Source organism: Mercenaria mercenaria, chromosome 7 (assembly GCF_021730395.1).
Source record: "Mercenaria mercenaria strain notata chromosome 7, MADL_Memer_1, whole genome shotgun sequence".
NCBI lineage: Eukaryota > Metazoa > Mollusca > Bivalvia > Venerida > Veneridae > Mercenaria > Mercenaria mercenaria.
The window spans coordinates 17155273-17180754 of NC_069367.1; the positions used below are offsets into that span (position 1 = coordinate 17155273).

Sequence of the window (25482 nt, forward strand, 5' to 3'; positions counted from 1 at the left end):
GTACAAATCCTTCCTGCATGAAGTGTACTTCAGACTTTTACCTAAAAAAATTCAAAGTATAAACACCAAAAGAAAATGAACAAGTCCCTCCCGCATATATGAAGTTTACTTCAGACTTTAACTTATAAAAAAAGCTAAGTATAAATGCCAAAAGAAATTGTACAAGTCTTTCCCGCGTATATGAAGTGTACTGCACAAATTTCAAAGTATCTGCGGTGTACATGCAGTGTACTATTTTCTTGTACAAGTCCCTCCTGCGTACATGCAGTGTACTCCTTAAATTTTCAGTCTGTGCTGCGTACTTGAAGTGTACTAGTGACCTCCTGCGTACATGCCGTGTACTCCTCGAAATAGTACGCAGCATGTACGCGGCATGCGGTGTATGTAAAATGTACTCCTCTGGCGTACTACTGTGTTCGCGGCATATACACAGCAAATACGCAGCATGTACGCCACAGAGGCTTGCTTCTGTAAGGGAATACCAATGACTCAGCATAGCTAATAGCCGGTATCGGGACCCGGTGTCTTAAATTACTTTTGTATAAAATGTAAAATTTAGAGCTCAGGTAAAATCTTAAGATATCATAAATAAATGCTGTTTTTCATTAAAATATATTTTACAATGCATTTCTGTAACTGATCGTTAAGTTTTTAACAAGACCTGTGTAAAACTTTCCCGGCATGTTTTCACACATTCTGCATTAAAATACTTGAAACTCCATATCAGGTAGCCCGGAAATCGATTATCTAGTCTTCAAACATAAGTTTGATAGTTGTCTATAATCCTCTTGTTCATCGAGAAATTCACGCCAGAGGCATTACTTATCTTACACCTACTGTCACAATCTGCAAACAATTAACCATACCCGGAGGCAATTGTAAACATGTGCATGCAAGATTTTAGACTGATCCAATATGATCATAGTTGCTGATCCGTAATGTTCAAAACAATTTGCAAACCAGTCTTAGAATTACGTCTTTTTACCGCCACGTGCCAGAGTGTACTTTCGTTTTCACTGGCATCAATATTCATGGATTGATCAGAGGATGTGGCAAATTAGTGCTTACTCAGAGTTTATGCTTTTCAATTTAAATACTTGCACAACATGCAAAAACATCGACAATGATTTAGCAAAAAACGGCGAGTTCGTAGAAACTATACTGAATTTCGGACAAACATAAATTCGGATAAGTGATAAGTTGATATTTATAAGCATTTTTCCAGAATTCTGCTGATATTTTTTCACTGCGTCCAATACACGAGTGCAACCTATAATCGGCCGATTACGGTATGCCATGACAAACCTAACCCAGTGATGATTTGTTTAAATCATTTCAATATCTTGGATCAACTGTGAAGAATGAACCTTTGCTGCATGGTGGATATCATACCTTGAGAAAGGAATATGGAGAACACACAGTTAGCAGTATGACTTACTGTATCCCTGTAGACCAGGCCTCCTCCTCACCATCCTCCTGTACCTTATATGCAACAGCCTGCTCCAGACTTATATCAACCTGTAAACAGTATCATATAAATAACTTGAAACTGCTTTTGAAAATAATATATTTCTCTCCTTACCACACTGCACAATAAGATGTGATGACTGTAAACTCACAGACTTGACTGAAAATTGCATTATGTCAAATTAAGGAAAACCTTTCTACCAAATATGAGAATCCTTTAATAGGTATGCCCTCTGGTAGCCATGTTTATTTGATGAATCAAAATCATTCGAATAATTTTGGTAGAGTGTCACACAAAGACCATTTGGTGAGTGTTAACAAGCCTTTCCTTTGATTTGAGTGGGTTACCTAGTTTTTTAACCCACATGACCCAGTTTCGGACTTGGCCTAGGAGTTATCAAGATAAACATTCTGACCAAGTTTCATGAAGATAGGGTCACAACAATGTTAACAAGCTTTTCCTTTGATTTGAGCAGGTGACCTAGTTTTTTACCCTAGATGACTCAGTTTTAAACTTGGCATAGAGATCATCAAGATAAACATTCTGTGCAAGTTTGTATCAAATCAAAGCATAAATGAAACCTCTGGAACCCATGATGGGATCTTGCCAGTTTTCAAAAAGAACCGAGATACTATGCCAATACAAGTTGTGTGCAAGTTTGATAAAAATCGGTTGTAAAATGTGGTCTCTATTGTGTTCACAAGAAGTTGAGGAAGGCAGACGGATGGATGGTGGCAGAGGAGGGGCGATCACAAAAGCTCACAGTCTCTACATGACAAGTGAGCTAAAAAGTGACCACATCCCCTGACAGCCATTTTTTTATGACTAATCAAGATAATTTGAATAATCTTGGTAGAGGGTTACATTAGGACTATTTATATGAAATTATTTCAAAATCAAACCAGCCATTTAGGAAATGTCATTTAAAGATTTTTCTATCTTTAGCTGGTGGCCCCTGTGTGTAACCAAGCAAAACCATTTGAACAACTTTATATTGAAGAGGAGCACCCAAGGAACATCCAGGATCTGGATTTGCAGACAGGCAGATAGAAGGTGGGCATTCCTATAATAATTAAGGGAGAATAAAGTCTCATTTCAATTGGATGAAAACTATAGGAAGAGTGAAGTACTCAATGTTCTGATGTATTTGTAATATTTCAAAGTTCAAAACAGGCCCATAACTCCACAAATAATAATCAGTCCATATATGCTTATGCACTTAATGCTTAAGATCTATCTAGTATTTCATGAAAAGAAGTTGTTTGAAGGTGTTTTTTTTTCTATTTTCAGCTCTAGTGGCCCCTAAAAGAGGTAAGGGCAATCATTTGAAGAAAACTGAAAACAGACCTTGCAAGGATGCTTCAGACCAAAGTTTGGTGTAATTCTGATCAGGTGTTTTAGAGAAGTTTAAGTTAAAATGTTAACGACGGACAACTGAAGATGGATGACTGACGATTCGCCTGTACTAATATAACAGTTAACCCTGAACTCGGGTTCAGGTGTGCTATAAAAAGAAACTGTTTACAGTAGAATTAGGTGGTATAAATTCAAAGCTACTTGTATCTTGGGGTATAACAAACACCAAATTAACATATTTGGGCAATCCTTTGAGCTTCATAAAGGGAACCAAATGTTATCTCTGCAAGAAATGTGTTATTCGCTACAATTCCATTCTAACAGCTTCAAACAGAAAATCAAAACAGACCTACCCCAGACTCCTCCACTTCTACAATAGACACTGTATCTGGATCTACATGAGTGACTGTTTCTCCATCTACCATTCTAACAGCTTCAAGCAGAGAACCAAAGTCTACCCTCTCACCAGTATCTGGATAAGTCAATTCTTTGCTTTTTAGGTGTCTCAAATTCTTAATTTAAGCCATTAAGATCATCTATCCTGTTCCAGACGATCACTTAAATTCAACAAAGGCAAAACCTTTATGGCCATACATATCATGTAACAGGGCTGATTCCACCAAAGTGCTTTTACGGCTATTGTTTGTGTACAGTATATGACTTTACATTGCTTAAAAATGCAAGTCTCTCAATCGACCTTGAATATATGCATAACACACAGAAATATGAATGGAAACAACATGTTTGCTAAAACCTAGTGGCCCCTAAAAGAGACCAAGTGCCACCATTTGAATAAACATGGGCAGGTTTTTTTCCCCCTTCATTTCTTTAAAATCATGCAGTTTTCCCCAAAAACTGACTTTACATCAGGTTTTTTATTCCCCATTGCCTGAATACCAAGCTATTTTTTCCCCAAAATGACAGGCCTGGGCCCCATCCCCTCCTGGCAAAAAAACCCAATCCTGATAGGAGAGGACCTTACAATGATGCTAGAGACCAGGTTTCATGAAGATCCATTCAAGCAGTTCATTAGAAGTTAATTAAATGTTTTTCTACTTTCAGCTCTAGCTATTCTTACAAGGAGCCTAGTGTTGCCTTTTGAGCAAAAATGAGAGATGACCTTAAAATGATGCTACAGATCAAGCTTTATTGAGAAGAAACAAAGTTTGATGGAGACCCATCAGTTGGTTCATGAAAAGAAGTCGACATTTAAAGGTATTTCTATTTTTAGCTTTACTGGCCCTTAGAATGGGCTAAGCACCCCCATTTGAACAAATTAAATTGAGGACAATATAACAAAGCTACTGACAATGTTTAGTGAAGTCATTAAAAGGTATTTCTATTTTTAGCTCTTAAGTTTGGAGATGCTTCATAAGTTGGTTCATGAAAACAAGTTATTCAAAGATCTTTCTATTTTTAGCTCTAGTGGCCCTTTTAAAGGGTTGAGTGGATCCATTAAAATTAAAATGAGAGAAGACATTGCCAGAATTGTAAAGACCATGTTTTGTGTAATTCTGATCAGTAGTATCAGAGAAGATGTTTATGTAAAACTGTGGATGATGCATGCCAGATCATCCACCAATACTTAAGCTGACACTGAATGTTCAGTTCAGATGACCTAAACAAGAGGGTCATGATGACCCTGAATCGCTCACCTGAGTATATTGAATCACATGTTTCAAATGGCAAACTGATGCTAAAATATTAGAAAGTAGATCAGTAGGTCACATTTATGGTCACTGAAAGACAGTTTAAAAATTGGTGTGCAAAACTGTACATGTCATCCAAATTTCAAAGCTGGATCTTAAACTAGAGTGGTCACAAGCAAAAGTTTACACACGGATGACGTAGACCTACTGACCTAGTTTTTGACCGCAGTTGACCCGTTTTGAACTTGACCTAGATATCATCAAGATGAATATTCAGACCAACTTTCATTCAGATTCCATGAAAAATATCGCCTCTAGAGAGGTCAAAAGGTTTTTCTATTATTTGACCTACTGCCTAGTTTTTGATGGCACGTGACCCACTTTCGAACTTGAATTAGATATCATCAAAGTGAAAATTCTGACTAATTTTCATGAAGATCCATTGAAAAGTATGAATCTAGAGAGGTCACAACGTTTTTCTATTTTAAGACCTACTGACCTAGTTTTTGACCGCACGTGACCTAGTTTCAAACTTGACCTAGATATCATCAAGTTGAACATTCTGACCAATTTTTATGAAGATCAATTGAAAAATATGGCCTCAAGGGAGGTCACAAAGTTTTTCTATTATTAGATCTACTGACCTAGTTTTTGACTGCAGTTGACCCAGTTTCAAACTTGACCTAGATATCATCAAGGTGAACATTTTGACCAATTTTCATGAAGATCCATTGAAAAATATGGCCTCTAGGGAGGTCACAATGTTTTTCTATTTTTAGACATACTGACCTAGTTTTTGATCGCAGCTGACCCAGTTTCAAACCTGACCTTGATATCATCAAGATGAATACTCAGACCAACTTTCATACAGATCCCATGATAAATATCACCTCTAGAGAGGTCACAAGGTTTTTCTATTATTTGACCTTATGACCTAGTTTTTGATGGCACGTGACCCAGTTTGAACTTGAACTAGATATCATCAAGGTGAATATTCTGATTAATTTTCATGAAGATCCATTGAAAAGTATGGCCTCTAGAGAGGTCACAAGGTTTTTCTATTTTTAGACTTAGTGACCTAGTTTTTGACTGCACGTGACCCAGTTTCAGACTTGACCTAGATATCATCAAGATGAACATTCTGACCAATTTTCATGAAGATCCATTGAAAAATATGGCCTCTGGGGAGGTCACAAGGATTTTCTATTTTTAGACCTACTGACCTACCGTATTTTCCCATATTAAGGCCCACCCCCCTCTAATTAACGCCCCCACCCGTTTTGGAGGGAAAAAAGTCAACAAGAACGAAAAAAAAATCACCTACCTCATTTTTATAAGTCAACATAATAAGTAATTTACAGTATGTATCCAATGTATTAAGAAATAAACACACTTTTAAACAGTCCATGTACCGTAAATCCAAAACGTTTATACTAAGTACGGTACGTATCCAATCATCAAATAGAAAATTAAATGGTAAATCCATTTTTGATTTGTTTTTGCACCACCCGCGCACAAACTTCCTGTCGACTTTAAACAAATTTGCGGCAAAGTGTTAACCTTTTCTTCGGCAGTTTTAATAACTTTTAATTTAAAAGCTGGCACATAAGCAGCGTGTCAAACCACTGGCATTGTGTATTGCTACCCCCATGTACTAAGGAAAATATTATCGGAGTACATAGCTGTTTGGGTATGATGACGTAATGTGTAATGTCGCGAGCGTGCCACAGAATACATGAGGTACCGTATTTAAATGCATAATTTTAAGACACACTGCATTAAATTGGATGCCAAATAATTACGTTTTGGGGGAATTAAACAACACAGAAACACTTTACAGTTGGTTTGAACGATGTTTTTAAGTTTTGTAAAAATTTTCATTTTTTATTTTTTTACCTCTTTGGAAAATGTAACGCCCCCGGGGGCGTATATTCGGGAAAATACGGTAGTTTTGGACCGCACATGACTCAGTTTCAAACTTGACCTAGATATCATCAAGATAAACATTTTGACCAACTTTCATAAAGATCCCATGAAAAATGTGACCTCTAGAGTGGTCACAAGCAAAAGTTTATGCACGGACGGACAGACGGATGGACGACGGACGCTGCGCGATCACAAAAGCTCACCTTGTCACTTTGTGACAGGTGAGCTAAAAAGGATTACAAACCTGGCCAGTAAGAATATCTTTCATTGCCTTAGGTTTTATTTTAACTAATCGTGTAACAAGAGAGCCATGATGGCTTCAATTCACTCATCTGATCTTGACTATTTGACCTCAAATATATCTATGACACAATGCACATTGATTGTAACAATTGTATTAAGTATGAACAAGAGGATCATGATGGTCCTGAATCGCTCACCTCTTCCCACATGACCCAGTTTTGAGCATGACGTCGTTTTTTCTATTATTTGACATAGTGACCTAGTTTTTGAGCTCATGTGACCCAGTTTTGAACTTGACCTAGATATTATCAAGATAAAAATTCTGACCAATTTTCATGAAGATCTATTGAAAAATATGGTCTCTAGAGAGGTCACAAGGTTTTTCTATTATCTGACCTATTGACCTAGTTTTCGAAGGTACGTGACCCTGTTTTGAACTTTACCTAGATATTATCAAGGTGAACATTCTCACTAATTTTCATGAAGATCTCATGAAAAATATGGCCTCTAGAGAGGTCACAAGGTTTTTCTATTTTTATACCTACTGGCCTAGTTTTTGACCGCACGTGACCCAGTTTCAAAATTGACCTAGATATCATCAAGGTGAATATTCAGATCAATTTTCATGAAGATCCAATGAAAAATATGGCCTCTAGAGAGGTCAAAAGATTTTAATAATTTTAGACCTACTGACCTAGTTTTTGACCGCAGTTGACCCAGTTTCAAACTTGACCTAGATATCATCAAGATGAACATTCAGACCAACTTTCATACAGATCCCATGAAAAGTATGGCCTCTAGAGAGGTCACAAGGTTTTTTTATTTTTTGACCTACTGACCTAGTTTTTTTTAGGCACATGACCCAGTTTCAAACTTGACCTAGATATCATCAAGGTGAACATTCTGACCAATTTTCATGAAGATCCATTCAAAGATATGGCCTCTAGAGAGGTCACAAGGTTTTTCTATTTCAAGACCTACTGACCTAGTTTTTGATCGCATTTGACCCAGTTTCAAACCTGACCTATATATCATCAAGTTAAACATTCAGACTAATTTTCATACAGATCCCATGAAAAATATGGCCTCTAGAGAGGTCACAACGTTTTTTCATTATTTGACCTACTGACCTACTTTTTGAGGGCATGTGACCCACTTTCAAACTTGATCTAGATATCATCAAGATGAACATTCAGACCAACTTTCATACAGATCCCATGAAAAATATGGCCTCTAGAGAGGTCACAAGGTTTTTCTATTATCTGACCTACTGACCTAGTTTTTGAAGGCACGTGACCCACTTTTGAACTTGACCTAGATATCATCAAGGTGAACATTTTGACCAATTTTCATGAAGATCTCATGAAATATATGGCTCTAGAGAGGTCACAAGGTTTTTCTATTTTTAGACCTACTGACCTAGTTTTTGACCGCACTTGACCCAATTTCGAACTTGACCTAGATATCATCAAGATGAACATTCAGACCAACTTTCATACAGATCCCGTGAAAAATATGGCCTTTAGAGAGGTCACAAGGTTTTTCTATTATTTGACCTACTGACCTAGTTTTTGAGGGCACGTGACCCAGCTTCGAACTTAACCTAGATATCATCAAGGTGAACGCTCTGACCAATTTTCATGAAGATCTTGTGAAATATATAGCCTCTAGAGGGGTCACAAGGTTTTTCTATTTTTAGACCTACTGACCTAGTTTTTGATGGCACGTGACCCAGTTTCGAACTTGACCTAGATATCATCAAGATGAACATTCTGACCAACTTTCATAAAGATCCCACAAAAAATGTGACCTCTAGAGTGGTCACAAGCAAAAGTTTACGGACGCACGGACGCCGGACGCCGCATGATCACAAAAGCTCACCTTGTCACTTTGTGACAGGTGAGCTAAAAACGTAAATGTTGAAATGCACAAAGATATGACCAAGTCCAGATATCAGGAGACCTTGATGTAATACTAAACTAGTGACTAAGTATTTAACCCAAGTGATTCAGTAACAGATTTATCAGCCAAACATGACTGTCTCATGAAGATCAGGTAGTAAATGTGGTCTTTTCACTATAAAGTCTTACTGTGATTTGACCAAGTGACCTGGTTTTTGACTTCTATAGTTTAGTTTCAAACTTGATCATATGAGACATTTTGAAAAAGTTTTATGAATATCAAGTAGAAACCAGTAAACAAGGTTTTCCTATGATCTAGCCTAGTGATCAGAACTTTCAGAGGCAAACATTCAGAGGCAAACATTCTGACAAAAAGTTATGATGATCATGGACAAAATGTGGCCTCTAGAGGTTTTCCATGATTTAAGACAGTAATTTTGTATAAGATTTCTGGTAACCTAGCTTTGAACTTGAACTAGATTTCATAAAGACAAAATTTCTAACAATGTATTCTGAAGATGACATAGAAAATGTGGCCTTTATGAGGTTATATGTAGCCTCTACACTGTTTACAAGGTTTATCTATTAACTGACATAGAGGTCAAGTTTTTTTTATCCTAAATGAACCATTAAAGAAATCATCCAAGGTTTTGCAAGGGTAACATTCTGACCAGTCTTCATTAAGACTGGGCAGAATTAAACCTCCAGAGTCAAACTGTTGACAACAGACAACAGACACAGGGTAATTTCACACAGCTGAAACTGGCAAAATGTTATCACAATGACTAAATAAAAGATCCTCAGGCTAGTATAACACACCTTATCACATGGCCATAACAGAAACACAAGCTGTTATATTATACTGATTAGGAGAATAATGTACGAAGAATAGTTCAGAAACAAATATTTCACATACCAAAATCTGCATCATTAAATTCTTCAATCCTCAAAGAGATATTAGACAACTCTCGCTGAGGCCTATATGATCTTGGTGCATCTCTGGGAGTTCGCCTTGGTGTTGGTGCAGCACTCAAATCTCCATCTTCCCTGGGAGTAAACAAACTGTCAACATCTGTTCGTCTGTGCTTTTTGAGTAAGAGCCTCTCGGCATAAGTCATTGAGGCTGTGTTAAATTTTATCTCCACTTCCTGGGTTGAGCTGCCAGTACCAGTAGAGGAATCAACATTTACAGCTGAAATAATCAGAAGCAAATGTGTATTATCAGTTGCAAGGTGTTGAAAATGTGTAAAAAATAGAAACTGGTAAAAGGAATGATTCCAAAAGGCAGGTGTTTCATAAATAAGGAATTTATAATGAAGTTTGTTGTTTCCCTTTATACTATCATTTAACTTGAAATAAGAGTTCAACAGTGGTGCAGAGGTCTGGTTCAGTTTAATTCAGCTACAACCATTTGTTTGACTAGCATTCAGTGTTAGGTAATAACTTAAATTGGTACTGTTTTCTGTAGTATGTTTTGACTGAATTCTGGAGAGATAAATGTGACACCTGCCAAGAAAGGACTTTTGTGTTTGGGGGACACCTGTGTCCTATGGATGCAATTCTAGTTTCCTATGCACTCATTATTTTTGCAATCCAAAGTTCTGAGAAAAAAAAGTTGTTTTCACAACTTCAGCTGATATTCTAATTCCTAACCCGCATTTTTGTGTGTGCTATTTATTGTATGAAGATTATCCAATTACCAGTATCCAATGGGTTTATTATCAAGTCACAAGTCTGGTGTGAACAGTATCTCACTTGCATAAAAATAAAAAGTAAATTTTGGACATTCAAATCAAATCAATTATAGATGAAAGTCAGTCTGCAACCAATCATTTCAGGTAGTAAGCAATTTACAAGCTCGAAATAAACTATTTCGCACAAGTTGCTCATTAACTCATGGCAGCCCTGAAACCTTTACACTTATTACACTTGCAAAAATTGAAAGAAATAAAATCTTTATTTTTTCCTGTTTGTTTTAGTAACTGTTTATTTGCTATGTGAATGACAGCTGAGGTACAAATATATGTATTAAGCAGTTATTCAATGGAATTGGTGCTAGCATTATAGACGTTGAGTCAAATGATAATATGAAACAAACATTTTCAGTTTGGATCAAATCCATATGGTAACAACAGAGATATGGTGAAAAAGCATCAAAATTAAACTGAAATTCTAAGTAAAAAGGGGGGCATAATTCATGAAATATTGGTGCAAGAGTTATGGTCCTTGTTTCAAGTGATAAGGGTGATGATGTGGTACAACTATTTTAAATTTGAATCAAATCTGTTTAGTAATAACTGAAATAGTGTGAAAGTGCACCAAAGCTTTAACCTGAAATTCTAAGTAAAATGAGGGAATAATTCATGAAATATTGTGCCAGAGTTATGGCTCTTGAGACATATGATGTGGGTGATGATAAGGAATGATTATTTTAAGGCCAAAACAAATCCATCAATTAATTACAGAGATAAAGAGAATGTACATTAAAACTTTAACCAAGATGCGAATGCTTAAGGACTGCGACGGCGATGTAAGGGCGAGTAGGACAGCTCTCCATACTTCGTATAGTCGAGCTAAAAATGAAAAAGCTAGCTAATGTGTTTTTGTCATGATATTGTTAAAATGAATATTTCTCAGAAAGCATACTCGGTGTTTGTACAGGAGAATACGGTACTCCGCCACGTTTATTTGACCTATCAGTAGATGGTCTGCTCCCCGCACTGTTCTGATCTGTTGGTTTTCCCCCAGTCCTCCAGGCCATTAGAGCATCCTGGAATGATGCAGCTTGTTCTGCCTCATTGTATGTCCCATGTAACAAACTGTTCTCATATGTTCCACTAGCTCCTTCAGGACTATTTCTGTCTTTCTACAGTAAACAAAGCTTATCATGAAACTTGACCTTGTAGGTACAGTTGAAATACAGATACTCAATTTACTGTTCCTTTGTATTTTTTTTTAAATTCCTAAATTCTGTTTCGGCATTAAAGGAGTCAAAGCATCTGCTTATTTGAATAACATGGAGCAACTTATTTTGTATATCACAGAAACAAGAGATCAAATGCATCAGAAGTGGGATGTAATTGTCTATAGGTTAGGGGCTTTGTTTGTAACTACAGTAGTACAGACTGACTCTTACTTGAAACAAAGCTTCTCATCACACTCCGCTAGAATAGTTTAGAAGTTACTGATGAAACATGACACATTTCCAATAGGCAATGGAAACCAACTTACCAATGTATACATGCACTGTGCAAGTACTACAGAAATATCAGCAGACAATTCAACTTACGTTCCATTCCCCTTCCTTCCCAGAGCTTCAGCACTTAGACATATCTAACTTGCAGGTGAAATGTGTTCTAGAAGAACAGAATATAATATCATTTATAAATCATACTGACCTTTCTTGCACTTTCGGGTACATGCAATGCCACCGCTCCATCCCCTTCCCCTTGATCAAAATCATACGAACTGAAAATATAAACCTTTCAATGAAAATTGAAATACATTATGTATAACATACACAATTAAATATTTTTAAAGTAATACTTTATTAATTCTTTTTATCATCTTTATAAAACAAGAGGGCCATGAAGGCCCTGTATCGCTCACCTGACCTATTGACCTAAAGATCATCAAGATTAACATTCTGACCAAGTTTCATTAAGATATGGTCATAAATGTGGCCTCTACAGTGTAAACTAGCTTTTCCTTTGATTTGACCTGGTGACCTAGTTTTTGATCCTACATAACCAAGATTCAAATTGGACCTTGAGATCATCAAGATTACCATTCTGACCAAGTTTCATGAAGATACAGTCATAAATGTGGCCTCTACAGTGTTAACAAGCTTTTTCTTTAATTTGACCTGGTGACCTAGTTTTTGACCCAAGATGACCCAATATCAAACTTGTCCAAGACTTTATTGAGGGTAACATTCTGACCAAATTTCATTAAGATTGGGCCCAAATTGTGACCTCTAGCCTGATAACAAGCTTTTCCTTTGATTTGACCTGGTGACCTAGTTTTTGACCCCAAATGACCCAATGTCAAACTCATCCAAGATTTTGTTGAGGGTTACATTCTGACCAAGTTTCATTAAGATTGGGCCAAAAATTTGACCTCTAGTGTTAACAAGCTTTTCCTTTGATTTGACCTGGTGACCTAGTTTTTGACCCTATATGACCCAATACCGAACTCGTCCAAGATTTTATTGACGGTAACATTCTGACCAAGTTTCATTAAGATTGGCTCAAAATTGTGACCTCTTGAGTGTTAACAGTCAAATTGTTGACGACGACGACGGACACAGGGCGATCACAAAAGCTCTCCTTTGAGCACTTTGTGCTCAGGTGAGCTAAAAAAATGATTGAAATAAATCTAACACTACATTTGTTGACAACACAAATCACTCCAAATGTTCAAAACGGATGTCAGTTTGGTCCCAATGTTTGTTTCCTCACTCAAATTAATCTGACAGCTGAAACTGTTCACATATTTTTAGTAAAAGTACCTCATTTCTTACAAAAGTTATTGAGTATATGGTAAACATTTTACATTTTATTCTAACACTGTCAGATTCATTTCCCATTAAACAAAGAAGACGGAAAATTGTCTGTTACTATGCACAATTCACTTTTTGTATGATGCAATTATTACATCATAGCATTAAACCTCATAGTCGCAGGATGGAAAAGAAACACACAAGAAAAAGGCTAATATCTGATGAATGTCATCAAACATGTACATAATAATTAGTAAGAATTGAAAAAATAGATCTCAAACAAGGACTTGTTCTTGAATAAAATCAATGTTTGCCTTCATGATATAATTCCTTTGTATCTGAACTCTGAACAATGATTTTATCCAATGAAAAATCAGTGTTTGGGACATATTAGTTCTTAAAGAAGTTGCGTAAAATGACCTTGAACTAAGCAAGTCAAAATGCAATTGAACATAGGTCTCTATGAGTTAGCCAAGTAACATGTTTTGTGAAAAGACTTTTTCATTCAGTGGACATAAAAAAATAGAAGTGTTTAAAACTTTAAAAAGTTACCAGGAAATTGGTGGATAAAAGAGACGAGGCAGGTACAGTAATATCAAAATCTACTGCAAGCTTCTTTTTTTAATTAGGTGAAATACAACACAAATAAATGGTTCTGTGGAAATTAAAGCCCACCACAATTTGTAGATAACAGCTCTAATTTCACTTTTCTCGTCAGCCAGATCTGACATGAAAAGTAGAAATTAAGACTTTTAAATTTCTACTTTTCATCCTACAAATTGACTTTTGCACAACAGTTGTCATGTCATAAATTTCATTCTGAAGGAATATCTCTTAGCTCTTTAAAATTTCTACTTTTTGTTCTAAATTTTGGGCTGGAAAGTTGAAATTTGCACGACTGTCGAGTCAATTTTTTTAAACTTTCCAGTAAACTCATAGCATGAAAAGTTGAAATTTAATGCTTAATTTTAAATTGTTGCAAGTAAATCTGGGTGAAAAATCAATGGCAGAAAATATATTCATAGTTAACAGTTATATAGAAAAGAAAGTCAACAAGCAAATTCGATGAATTGGTATCCCCCGCCGAAAGGGTTTGTGGTGAGGAATGGCAAAAAGATATATCCGGCAAAAAGTTAAGGATGTTAATAAGAAGCAAATAATTTCATTAGTCAAAATCAATTTAACAGAAAACAAACGTTTAATTAAAGAGTACATAATAAATGTATGATACTTTGATCCTGACTAAAGAATTTATTTTGAATTGGATATGCTTACTGTAATAAGCTTAGCTTTTAAAACAAAATGCAGTTAATCGAAATGTGAGCTTGAAGTTTAACTGGAACGAAATATTGTCTTTGAGTGGTTTGGCACCAGGTGTTGCTGTTTAACATCTACATTTGAACTTAAAAGAACAGATGTCCTTAAGAGAACACAGGTAAGGTATCTTGAACATGGCTGAGGGCAAGGTTTGTGCAGTCACAACTTAACATGTTGAAGGTTTGAACATTAAAAAAAAAAAAAAAGGAATGGAAATATATATATGTATATATATTTATTTTTTTTAGGGGGTGGGGGTGCAGGGGAACGGGAGAGGAAACAAAATTTCACATGTTGATTATAAATATTGACTGAAAATTGAAAATGAAAAAAAAAGGTAAACGGGTGATGTTGGGTGGGGGGGAGGGGGGGCAGAGGATGCATGATCAGTGGTGGGCATGACTGGGTGGAGATGTGAGGTGGGGGAATAGTACAACTTGGAAGGTTTGAAAAAAAATCTAAAATAAGAAATGAATTTTTTTTTTGGGGGGTGGGGGGTGGGGGGAGAGAGGTTGGGAGGGGTAGTGACCAAGGCAAGTGGGTGACCAGGTGTGGGTGCGCAACTTCACATGTTTATAATAAATGTTAACAGAAAAGAATGAAAGAAATTTAATGAAATTCTGCCAAATGGTAAGTTTGTTATGTACAAATATGTGGATTTTTAGACAATTAAAGGGCAATAACTCTGAAGTTACAAAAGAAATCCGTACAAAATTTTCTGTGCACAACCACATTATGGTGATCTAAATTCTATTTAAGTTTCATAGTTCTAGGTCAAATATATCAAAAGTTATGATGCAGAAATTGCCATACTTATAGTACCCTATATAGTTAACACTAGAAATTTCTAAGGGCCATAACTCTGGTCTTACTTGGGCAATCTGACTGAAACTTGACGGGCCACAAGAACTCATAGTGGTGAACATGTATATGAAGTTTTAAATAAATATTCCCAACCATTTCCTAGATATGGCTCTGGACGGACGGACGTTCCTACATATGGATACTTATGTGGCTACTCTTTTGTTCTCTCTATTGTTCTTTTAGTCACGTAAGAGAAAAATAGCCACATAAAAGCCTTACAGAATGAATGACATCAAAGAAAAAGTACAGTTACCTATTGTTCTATAGCCACCTAAGTATGCAAATGTGAGCTCGGAAAGACGGAAGGACAACGCCAAAACTATATCCCTCCAACTTTCGTCGGGGGATAATAAAAAACATGGAAATATCATCCAAGTCTAATTCTTCAGATAAGCTTGCTGTGCACAAAGTTTGGTGGCAGTAAGTAAATCTAAACTAAAATTATAAAGCAAAAACCAACTTTTTGATTATCACATTGTGAAAAAATATATTTTAAGTAACTGTGACCTTGACCTTGATCCAATGGCATTAAAATGACCTTTTTATCACAAAAAAAAATATAAAAAAAATTTGACCTCGGTGGGGTTTGAACAGACACCCTTCCGTTCCATAGACCAAAATGTAGCTTTGGCACAATACTCTAGACCACTGCGCTGTCGTGGAATTTTCTAAGTGTGAAGATTAATTAAGTTATTCTGCCCTTGAGCTTGACCATAAAGACCCCATATACAATCCAAACTTTGGTTTTTCTATAAGCTACCTAATCAACCAAGTTTAATTTCAATACATCATTGCTAACTAAAGTTACTGAGCGGAAACTATTTTTTTCTATTTCTAGCAACAATGACCTTGACCTTAAACCTACTGACGTCATATGCAATCCTAAACTCTGTCCCTATGCAAGCTACTTATATACCAAGTTTCATCTGGATTGGTCACTCCTAACTCAAGTTTTGAGTGGAAACCGGAAGTTGACACTGCCCAAATACCCACCCAGACACAACATTCCGCAATCTAATAACCAGTTTTTATGAAAACGTGGTTAAAAATTCACAAGATGTAAAATAACAGTTTATAATATATGTAAAGAATTTACTTACACACTACTTTGAGAAGGTCTTGGAGATGCAAAGCATTGTCTAGGTGTCGCCTGCAAAGAAATATCCAAACATAGAATTGCTGTTTGCTTAGTGGTACAGTGTACAAAATATGCAAAATGTAATTCACCATATTCAAATTTCACTTCAAATTACTGTATAGTGGCTTTTATTCAGGGAATTTTTATTTTCGCTATATTTGCAAATTACGAAAACCTCGATTTTAAATTGGACATATTCAGAATGCTTTACAGGTTTGTTGTCATTCATAACAAGGGAGGTTACTCTAAATTAATTAATGACAACTCGATTCACTATATCAATTTATTCTAGCAGTGATCGAATATTTGCATCCAATCATAATTTCAACTTATAATAATTCATATTACATGTAAATAAACATAATTCATACATAAAGTCTATATTATTTCATTGTCTGCATTTACTCTAAATGCCTGATGCTTTTATTGATACACACCAGGGGTGTAAAATTATTTTTCACACCACTCGCCCTACAGGACTAGTAGCCAGTAATATCTACTCGCCCTTAGTGAACAGCCACTCGCCCTAATAATTGACACTTTTAATACTGTCACTTTTATGAAAGGAGTATTATGTACAATAGTATTATTTCCCGAAAAATAGTGTCTAAAAATTTTGGACACAATAATCATCGTCCATCCACCCGTGTTGAAAGAGATGAAAAAAAAGGTAATTATTCAGTTGATAAACTAAGTAATTGATCATGTTTGCCCTCAAGGAATTTACATTATTGTTTGACAAAAAAAAAACTTTTAAATTGTTGCTCAAAAAATACATGTACAAAGATTCATTTAAAACTTATTAAAAACCGCAATGACATCACATTGCTTTATTTTAAAATCGCATTTCTATTTACGTTCACTAGGTCACGTAACCTATTCTGCCACACTAACAGAAATCTGTTTGCCAAAAATCGTTTTACTCCATGTATTGTAATTGCTGCCGCTTTTTCATTCTTTAAGATTTTTTTATTCTGTTTTTTGTTCTTTCTGGTCAAAAGTCTGAATTTTATGCCCAGAGTATTCATCATTTATTTACTTTTAGAAAGAAATAAGTAACTAAGATCGCGCTGTTTGAATTTTTACAAATGATTATATGAAAATTCGACCGTTTTTATAGAATTTTGCCTACATTTCTGTCGATATCTTATTAAAATCATTATAGAATTCAAATAGTATTATTTCTCAAGAGGTGTTGAAAACTTGAGGCGAAAATGTTAAAAAATGAATGCACTACGCACGATTTTTGTGTACGTGTTGATGTAAATTAGATATTTAATACGATAGGTCGCACGTGCTTGTGGAATGGAAAATTATCGGCATGACGTTTTGATATCTTTACGATTCGCGGGTAAATTCCAGTCAATCCAGGTAACGACTGAACCATCTCAAAGTTTGTTGACGTTTTGGAGTTGTAATTTCTGAATTTTGGTAAAGTAAGGACGTAAAAAAAACCACTCGCCTGATCGGTCGAGTATACAGCGAGGTCCACTCGTCCTATTCAGACTTTAACTCGCCAATGCGAGCGGGCGAGTGGAATTTTACACCCCTGCACACAATAGCCGTCTGCAAGTTTCAAAACATGTGTTTAAAAGCGAACAATCAGAAACGTAATCATGTATACCCGGTACTCTACTTCTGCGAAAATATCACTTCGCGTTTTATGAAAATGTGCAAATTAAAAAATATGAACCAGCCCATTTTGGAAAAATAGCCCCCCTCCCCAAAAAGAGCCAGTGAAATCAAAGCCCTGTACAGTGTATGATAAGCATGCACCGCACGTTAAAATAAGTCTACATAACATAATGAAGAATGCACTTAAAGGCACTGGCCTCCATATTCATTCAACAAATAAAAAAAATATTGTTTTTTACATATCTGGAAATAAATGATATAGTTGTTAAGAAGGCTTTAAAACTAATTACTGACAAACTATATGTTAAAGAAACACATGATAATTTGCTGTTTTTACTACTTTTTACGATGAAAATCATTTGTAATGCTCTACTACAGGTTAACTGTCGATTATAAATATCTATATTTTGAAGTCACTAATCCCATTATAGCGCTTCTAGTTAAGACGATGGAAAAATGTCTTTATTACCACAGCGGTCCGGGAAAAACTCATATTCTAATGTTCATAACATGACTTCAATTTGAAAGAGATTATTTTTAGCCAAATCTGGAGGTCAGGCACAGGAAAATTAAGTCATATATCAAACATGAACATGAGCTGTTTGTAAAGCAGGCATGCTCCCCATTAAGGGTTGTCCCATTTTCAGTCCAATGATTACTATGACCTTGACCTTTGACCTATTAACCCTAAAAACTATAGGTTCATTTACTTTATAAGCCAAATCAAGCTATCAAGTTTCAAGGTTCTGGGTCAAGTAGTTCTCAAGTTACTAAGTGGAAACCGTTCCGTTTTCTAGGTTCAAGCCTCTGTGACCTTGAACTTCAACCTATTGTCCCCCCTAAACAATAGGGGTCGGTCATCTCCTTCATGAGCCTAACAACGCTTAGATCTTTGAATGAATTGCGTCAAATAGTTCTCAAGTTATTGAGTTGAAATCCTTTGCTCTACAGACAAGACTGACTGACCGGCTGACATGTGCAAAGTAATATACCCCTGTCCTTCGAAGGGGGACATAAAAACAGAAGACAGCTCTGGTTTTCCATACTAATGCCAGGACTTCTGGTTATCACGGTAATGAATATTTGGTGTCAATTATATTAATGGGACATACTGTAAGTGGGACAGATCTGTGTTTTTTAAGATTTCCTTTCAAATGGAAGGCAGCAAAACATCCGGCACAATAGTCCTCTGCACACTGTACACATGACTGCAAAAGAAAATATAAATGAACTTATAAGAAATGATAGAGAATGACCTTTTAAAGGTGGATAATCAGATTTTGGCCATGTAACGGATTTGTTCGAAACTTTAGCATCTGATCATTTACACTCATTTATGTTCATTTAACACTTAATACAAATTAGATTTTCACTGGAGGTATTTTTAAAATTTCATTTTCCTATCCCGGTTGCCCAACCAAGATAGAGTTATTTTATCACAAGTATAAATTTGATAAACATACTTTGCCTAAGGAAATGTATAAATATTAGACATATTGTAATATATTTGTAAAATATTTGCATTTGCATTAAAAATTAGATGGAATTCATTAGAAACGCAAGTCTGCAAAATTATTATTACCTCCCTTTGCTTATCTTGGTTCCGCAACCAAGATAGATTGGAAATAAATGAATTCAGAAGCTACACACAGCTTTTAAATTTGCATTTTGGTTCGGATAGTTGATATGTCTATCAAATGCAAATGTAAAACTAGACATTGTATCGAAATAAAAAGAAATACCCAGCTTTTTATATACTTTCATATTGAAGGGGAGTAATTACAAAATTTTATAAAAATAATAAAATATACATTTCAAATAGGAATCTAACTCTATGTAATCGGTCTTTTTGTTCCTTAAATAATTCTCTACCAGAATATACAAAAAGTAAACTAGAATGTGTCTGTAGGACACAGGGTGTGCCCCCCACTGGTATATTTGTCACAAATAAGGGGCAATAATTCAAATGTTTGTAGTCTCAGTTTGAGGGTATAGCCTCAACAAACATTTTATGAAAAGGATTCATTATTCTAGGCCATATACTTTTTGAGCTATGTGCATCACAAACAAAGAATATTTTGGCTATTTCAAGGGCCATAACTCTGTAATAAGAGGTAAGATTCTTAAGAAGAATGCCAAGTGTGCAAGGTCACATCACGATAAAGACTCCAGCAAGGCTTTCTGAATTTACATCAAATACTTTTTGAGCTAAGCACATAATTACGTGAAAAAGTGCATTTTTTTGCTATTTCAGGGGCCATAACTTTAAAAATAGTGGGTGGAGCCAGCCAAAAAATTAGAGGTGTGCAAGTTTATATCATGATTAAGACTTATGCAAGTTTTCAACCATTTATATTAAATACTTTTTGAGCTAGGTGCGTCACAAGGTGAAAATGTGCATTTTTGACTATTTCAGGGGCCATAACTCTGAAAATAGGGGGTGGAGCCAGACGAAAAATAGGAGGTGCCCAAGTTCATATCATGATTAAGACTCATGCAAGATTTCATGAATCTATATCAAATACTTTTTGAGCTAGGCATGTCACATGGTGAAAATGTGCATTTTTTACTATTTCAGGGGCCATAACTCTGAAAATAGGGGGCGGAGCCAGATGAAAAATAGGAGGTGCGCAAGTTCATATCATGATTAAGACTCATGTAAGGTTTCAATAATCTATATCAAATACTTTTTGAGCTAGGCATGTCGCAAGATAAAAATGTGCATTTTTGACTATTTCAGGGGCCATAACTCTGAAAATAGGGGGCGGAGTCAAATGAAAAATAGGAGGTGCACAAGTTCATATCATGATTAAGACTCATGCAAGGTTTCATGAATCTATATCAAAAACTTTTTGAGCTAGGGGTGTCACAAGGTAAAAATGTGCATTTTTGACTATTTCAGGGGCCATAACTCTGAAAATAGGGGGCGGAGCCAGACGAAAAATAGGAGGTGCGCAAGTTCATATCACGATAAAGACTCATGCAAGGTTTTATCAATTTATATCAAATACTTTTCGAGCTAGGCGCGTCACGAACTTTGGACGGATGGACGAACGGACAAGACCAAATCTATATGCCCCCACCACTCATGGGGGGGGGGGCACAAAAATGTCATTAAATGTTGTTTAAATGTGATTTACATAATGAATAAAACTTCTGCTGGCTTTCTTGAGAACAGTTGTTTTTACAGCTCTGTGACACAGTGACAGATATATCAGGCTGGAACTGAGAACTTTTACTCAAAATTGTATGACAACCAGACTATAAATGTTTTCTCAATTCAACATGAAAATGTCCACAACAGAAACAACTATTACAGTCTATTAACGGAGGAAACTCAAAACGTTTGAAACAGATCACGTGATACAAGTCAGTAAAAACACATACAAAATAGTACATGATTTATATACTCACTACAGCAGCTGATCTCTCCTCACATTGTCCACACTTTGGTCCCTTGGGTTTATCCCTGGGTGTAAGTGAACCTTTTTGTGCAATGTAGGCCATTGTACCTGGCTGGTTACTTCTTTCGGGCAAGTCTAAAACATCAACAAGAGGGCCATGATGGCCCTATATCGCTCACCTGTTATCATTGCACTTGAGGACAAGAAGGTCCTCAGTAAAAATATTTAAGTCCAAAGGACAGGAACAACAAAGGGAAAAATTTAACCAAAAAGAAAAAACAATTCTTACAAGGTACAGATATTTCAAAATGCACCTAAAAATTGGAGATACCATCCATGTTGTATCACAGAAAAGTGGTCTCGGTTTTTCCCTACAGCCAATAATAAAAAAGTTACTAAAAAAAAGCTATTTTTACTTTAATTCAAATCAATAATGAAGCTGCTATTGTGCAGACAAGGTCAAAATAGCTAATTTTGGCCCTTTCAGGGGCCATAACTCTAGAACCCATAAAGGAATCTCGCCAGTTCAAGAAAGGAACCAAGATCTTATGGTGATACAAGTTGTGTGCAAGTTTGGTTAAAATCAAATCATAAATGAAGCTGCTATTGTGCAGACAAGGTCAAAATAGCTAATTCTGGCCCTTTCAGGGGCCATAACTCTGGAACCCATAATGGAATCTGGCCAGTTTAAGAAAGGAACCAAGATCTTATGGTGATACAAGTTGTGTGCCAGTTTGGTAACAAGAGGACCATCATGGTCCTGAATCGCTCACCTATCCCCACATGACCCAGTGTTGAACTGAGTATGACGTCGTTATTTCTATTATTTGACACAGTGACCTTGTTTTTGAGCACATGTGACCTAGATATCATCAAGATAAAAAATTCTGACCAATTTTCATGAAGATCCATTGAAAAATATGACCTCTAGAGAGGTCACAAGGTTTTTCTATTATTTGACCTAATGACCTAGTTTTTGAAGGCACGTGACCCACTTTTGAACTTGACCTAGATATCATCAAGGTGAACATTTTCACCAATTTTCATGAAGATCTCATGAAAAATATGGCCTCTAGAGAGGTCGCAAGGTTTTTCTATTTTTCGACCTACTGACCTAGTTTTTGACCGCACATGACCCAGTTAAGAACTTGGCCTGGGTATCATCAAGCTGAACATTCTCACCAATTTTCATGAAGATCCATTGAGAAATATGGCCTCTAGAGACGTCACAAGGTTTTTCTATTTTTAGACCTACTGACCTAGTTTTTGACCGCACGTGACCCAGTTTCGAACCAGACCTAGATATCATCAAGGTAAACATTCTGACCAATTTTCATGAAGATCCATTGAGAAATATGGCCTCTAGAGAGGTCACAAGGTTTTTCTATTTTTAGACCTACTGACCTAGTTTTTAACCCCACGCGACCCAGTTTCGAACCAGACCTAGATATCATCAAGTAAAACATTCTGACCAATTTTCATGAAGATCTCTTGAAAAATATGGCCTCTAGAGAGGTCACAAGGTTTTTCGATTTTTAGATCTACTGACCTAGTTATTGACCGCACATGGCCCAGTTTCGAACCTGACCTAGATATCATCAAGGTGAACATTCTGACTAATTTTCATAAAGATCCCATGAAAAATATGGCCTCTAGAGAGGTCACAAAGTTTTTCTATTTTCAGACCTACTGACCTAGTTTTTGACCGCACGTGACCCAGTTTCAAACTTGACCTAGATATCATCAGGGTGAACATTCAGATCAATTTTCATGAAGATCTCTTGAGAAATATGGCCTCTAGAGAGGTCACAAGGTTTTTCTATTTTTAGACCTACTGACCTAGTTTTTGACCCCACGTGACCCAGTTTTGAACTTGACCTAGATATCATCAAGGTGAACATTCTGACCAATTTTCATGAAGATCCATTGAGAAATATGGCCTCTAGAGAGGTCACAAGGTTTTTCTATTTTTAGACCTACTGACCTAGTTTTTGACCCCACGTGACCCAGTTTCGAACCTGACCTAGATATCATCAAGGTGAACATTCTGACCAATTTTCATGAAGATCTCATGAAAAATATGGCCTCTAGAGAGGTCACAAGGTTTTTCTATTTTTAGACCTACTGACCTAGTTTTTGACCACACGTGACCCAGTTTCAAACTTGACCTAGATATCATCAAGATGAACATTCTGACCAACTTTCATAAAGATCCCATGAAAAATGTGAGATCTAGAGTGGTCACAAGCAAAAGTTTACGCACGCACGGACGGATGAACGCATGGACGGACGACGGACGACGGACGCCACGCAATCACAAAAGCTCACCTTGTCACTTTGTGACAGGTGAGCTAAAAATCAAATCATAAATAAAGCTGCTATTGTGCAGACAAGGTCAAAATAGCTAACTTTGGCCCTTTCAGGGGCCATAACTCTGAAACCCATAATGGGATCTGGCCAGTTCAAGAAAGGAACCGAGATCTTATATTGTGTGCAAGTTTGGTTAAAATAAAATCATAAATGAAACCACTATCGTGCAGACAAGAAATTGTTGACGCACGGACGACGGACTAAGGGTGATCACAAAAGCTCACCTTGTCACTATGTGAGCTAAAAATATGTTTACATTTCTAAATTTAAAACTGAAACACTACAAGTAAGGGACTGGCCATTTGAGCTACTGCAGGTGCCTCTGCACTTTTTGAACTGTAGAACATCTCTGGGGTATTTTGATGTAAAGTTAGAGATACAACACACCCATTTGAAATTATTAATTTAACAATTAATAAAATCATGTTCATGTCCAGGGCGCTGTTATTCGAAACTTTAACAGATTGTTAAACTAATCGCCTGTTAAATTTTGATTCAAAATACTAGTCTTGGTGGGAAACACTAGTAAGTTGTTTTAATTTTAGTGTAAAGACGTTTCAGTCTTCATAATCCTTAAGTCATACATTTGTTTTTCTAAGTTTTCTAAAATGTCGAAATATTACTTTAAAAGTTAATCGACTGTTAGCTTAATCAACTGTTAAAGTTTCGAACAACTGGGCCCAGTCTTTGGACCCAATAGGTAAGTATGCCAATGGCACTCCTGCATGACTTATCTGATGTAAATTCAAGCAAAAATGTTTGATAAAGTTCACCTAATACAGTTTTCAATAATAACTACATTTAGAATGATGTTAGATCAGAATAAACAAGGAATTGGTAAAACCAAATGATGCTCCCCGATACATGTGCTTGTCCCAATAAGGGGAATAACGTACTAGAAACCAGAAAACAAGAGGACCATGATGGTCCTGAATCGCTCACCTATCCCCACATGACTCCGTGTTGAACTGAGTATGACGTTGTTATTTCTATTATTTGACAAAGTGACCTAGTTTTTGAGCACATGTGACCTAGATATCATCAAGATAAATAATTCTGACCAATTTTCATGAAGATCCATTGAAAAATATGACCTCTAGAGAGGTCACAAGGTTTTTCTATTATTTGACCTAATGACCTAGTTTTAGAAGGCACGTGACCCACTTTTAAACTTGACCTAGATATCATCAAGGTGAACATTCTCACCAATTTTCATGAAGATCTCGTGAAAAATATGGCCTCTACAGAGGTCACAAGGTTTTTCTATTCTTCGACCTACTGACCTAGTTTTTGACCCAACGTGACCCAGTTACGAACCTGACCTAGATATCATCAAGCTGAACATTCTCACCAATTTTCATGAAGATCCATTGAGAAATATGGCCTCTAGAGAGGTCACAAGGTTTTTCTATTTTTAGACCTAGTGACCTAGTTTTTGATCCCATGTGACCCAGTTTCAAACTTGACGTAGATATCATCAAGGTGAACATTTAGACCAACTTTCATGAAGATCCATTGAGAAATATGGCCACTAGAGAGGTCACAAGGTTTTTCTATTTTTAGATCTACTGACCTAGTTTTTAACCTCACGTGACCCAGTTTCGAACCAGACCTAGATATCATCAAGGTAAACATTCTGACCAATTTTCATGAAGATCCATTGAGAAATATGGCCTCTAGAGAGGTCACAAGGTTTTTCTATTTTTAGAC

General features: G+C 36.2%; 1 protein-coding gene across 3 annotated transcripts in view; it reads right to left on the reverse strand.

Annotated features, from left to right (window-relative positions):
• Positions 1–25482, reverse strand: part of LOC123554826 (zinc finger B-box domain-containing protein 1-like) — a 113606-nt gene that overhangs the window by 37121 nt on the left and 51003 nt on the right. For all 3 annotated transcript variants that reach the window (XM_045345182.2, XM_045345181.2, XM_045345183.2), the window contains 8 exons: positions 21413–21537; positions 19111–19206; positions 16326–16375; positions 11942–12011; positions 11190–11409; positions 9460–9735; positions 3178–3296; positions 1439–1518 (listed from right to left, as the gene is read on the reverse strand). In XM_045345182.2, the coding sequence (XP_045201117.2) occupies positions 1439–1518; positions 3178–3296; positions 9460–9735; positions 11190–11409; positions 11942–12011; positions 16326–16375; positions 19111–19206; positions 21413–21537 (1036 nt within the window). The remainder of the gene's footprint in view (positions 1–1438; positions 1519–3177; positions 3297–9459; positions 9736–11189; positions 11410–11941; positions 12012–16325; positions 16376–19110; positions 19207–21412; positions 21538–25482) is intronic.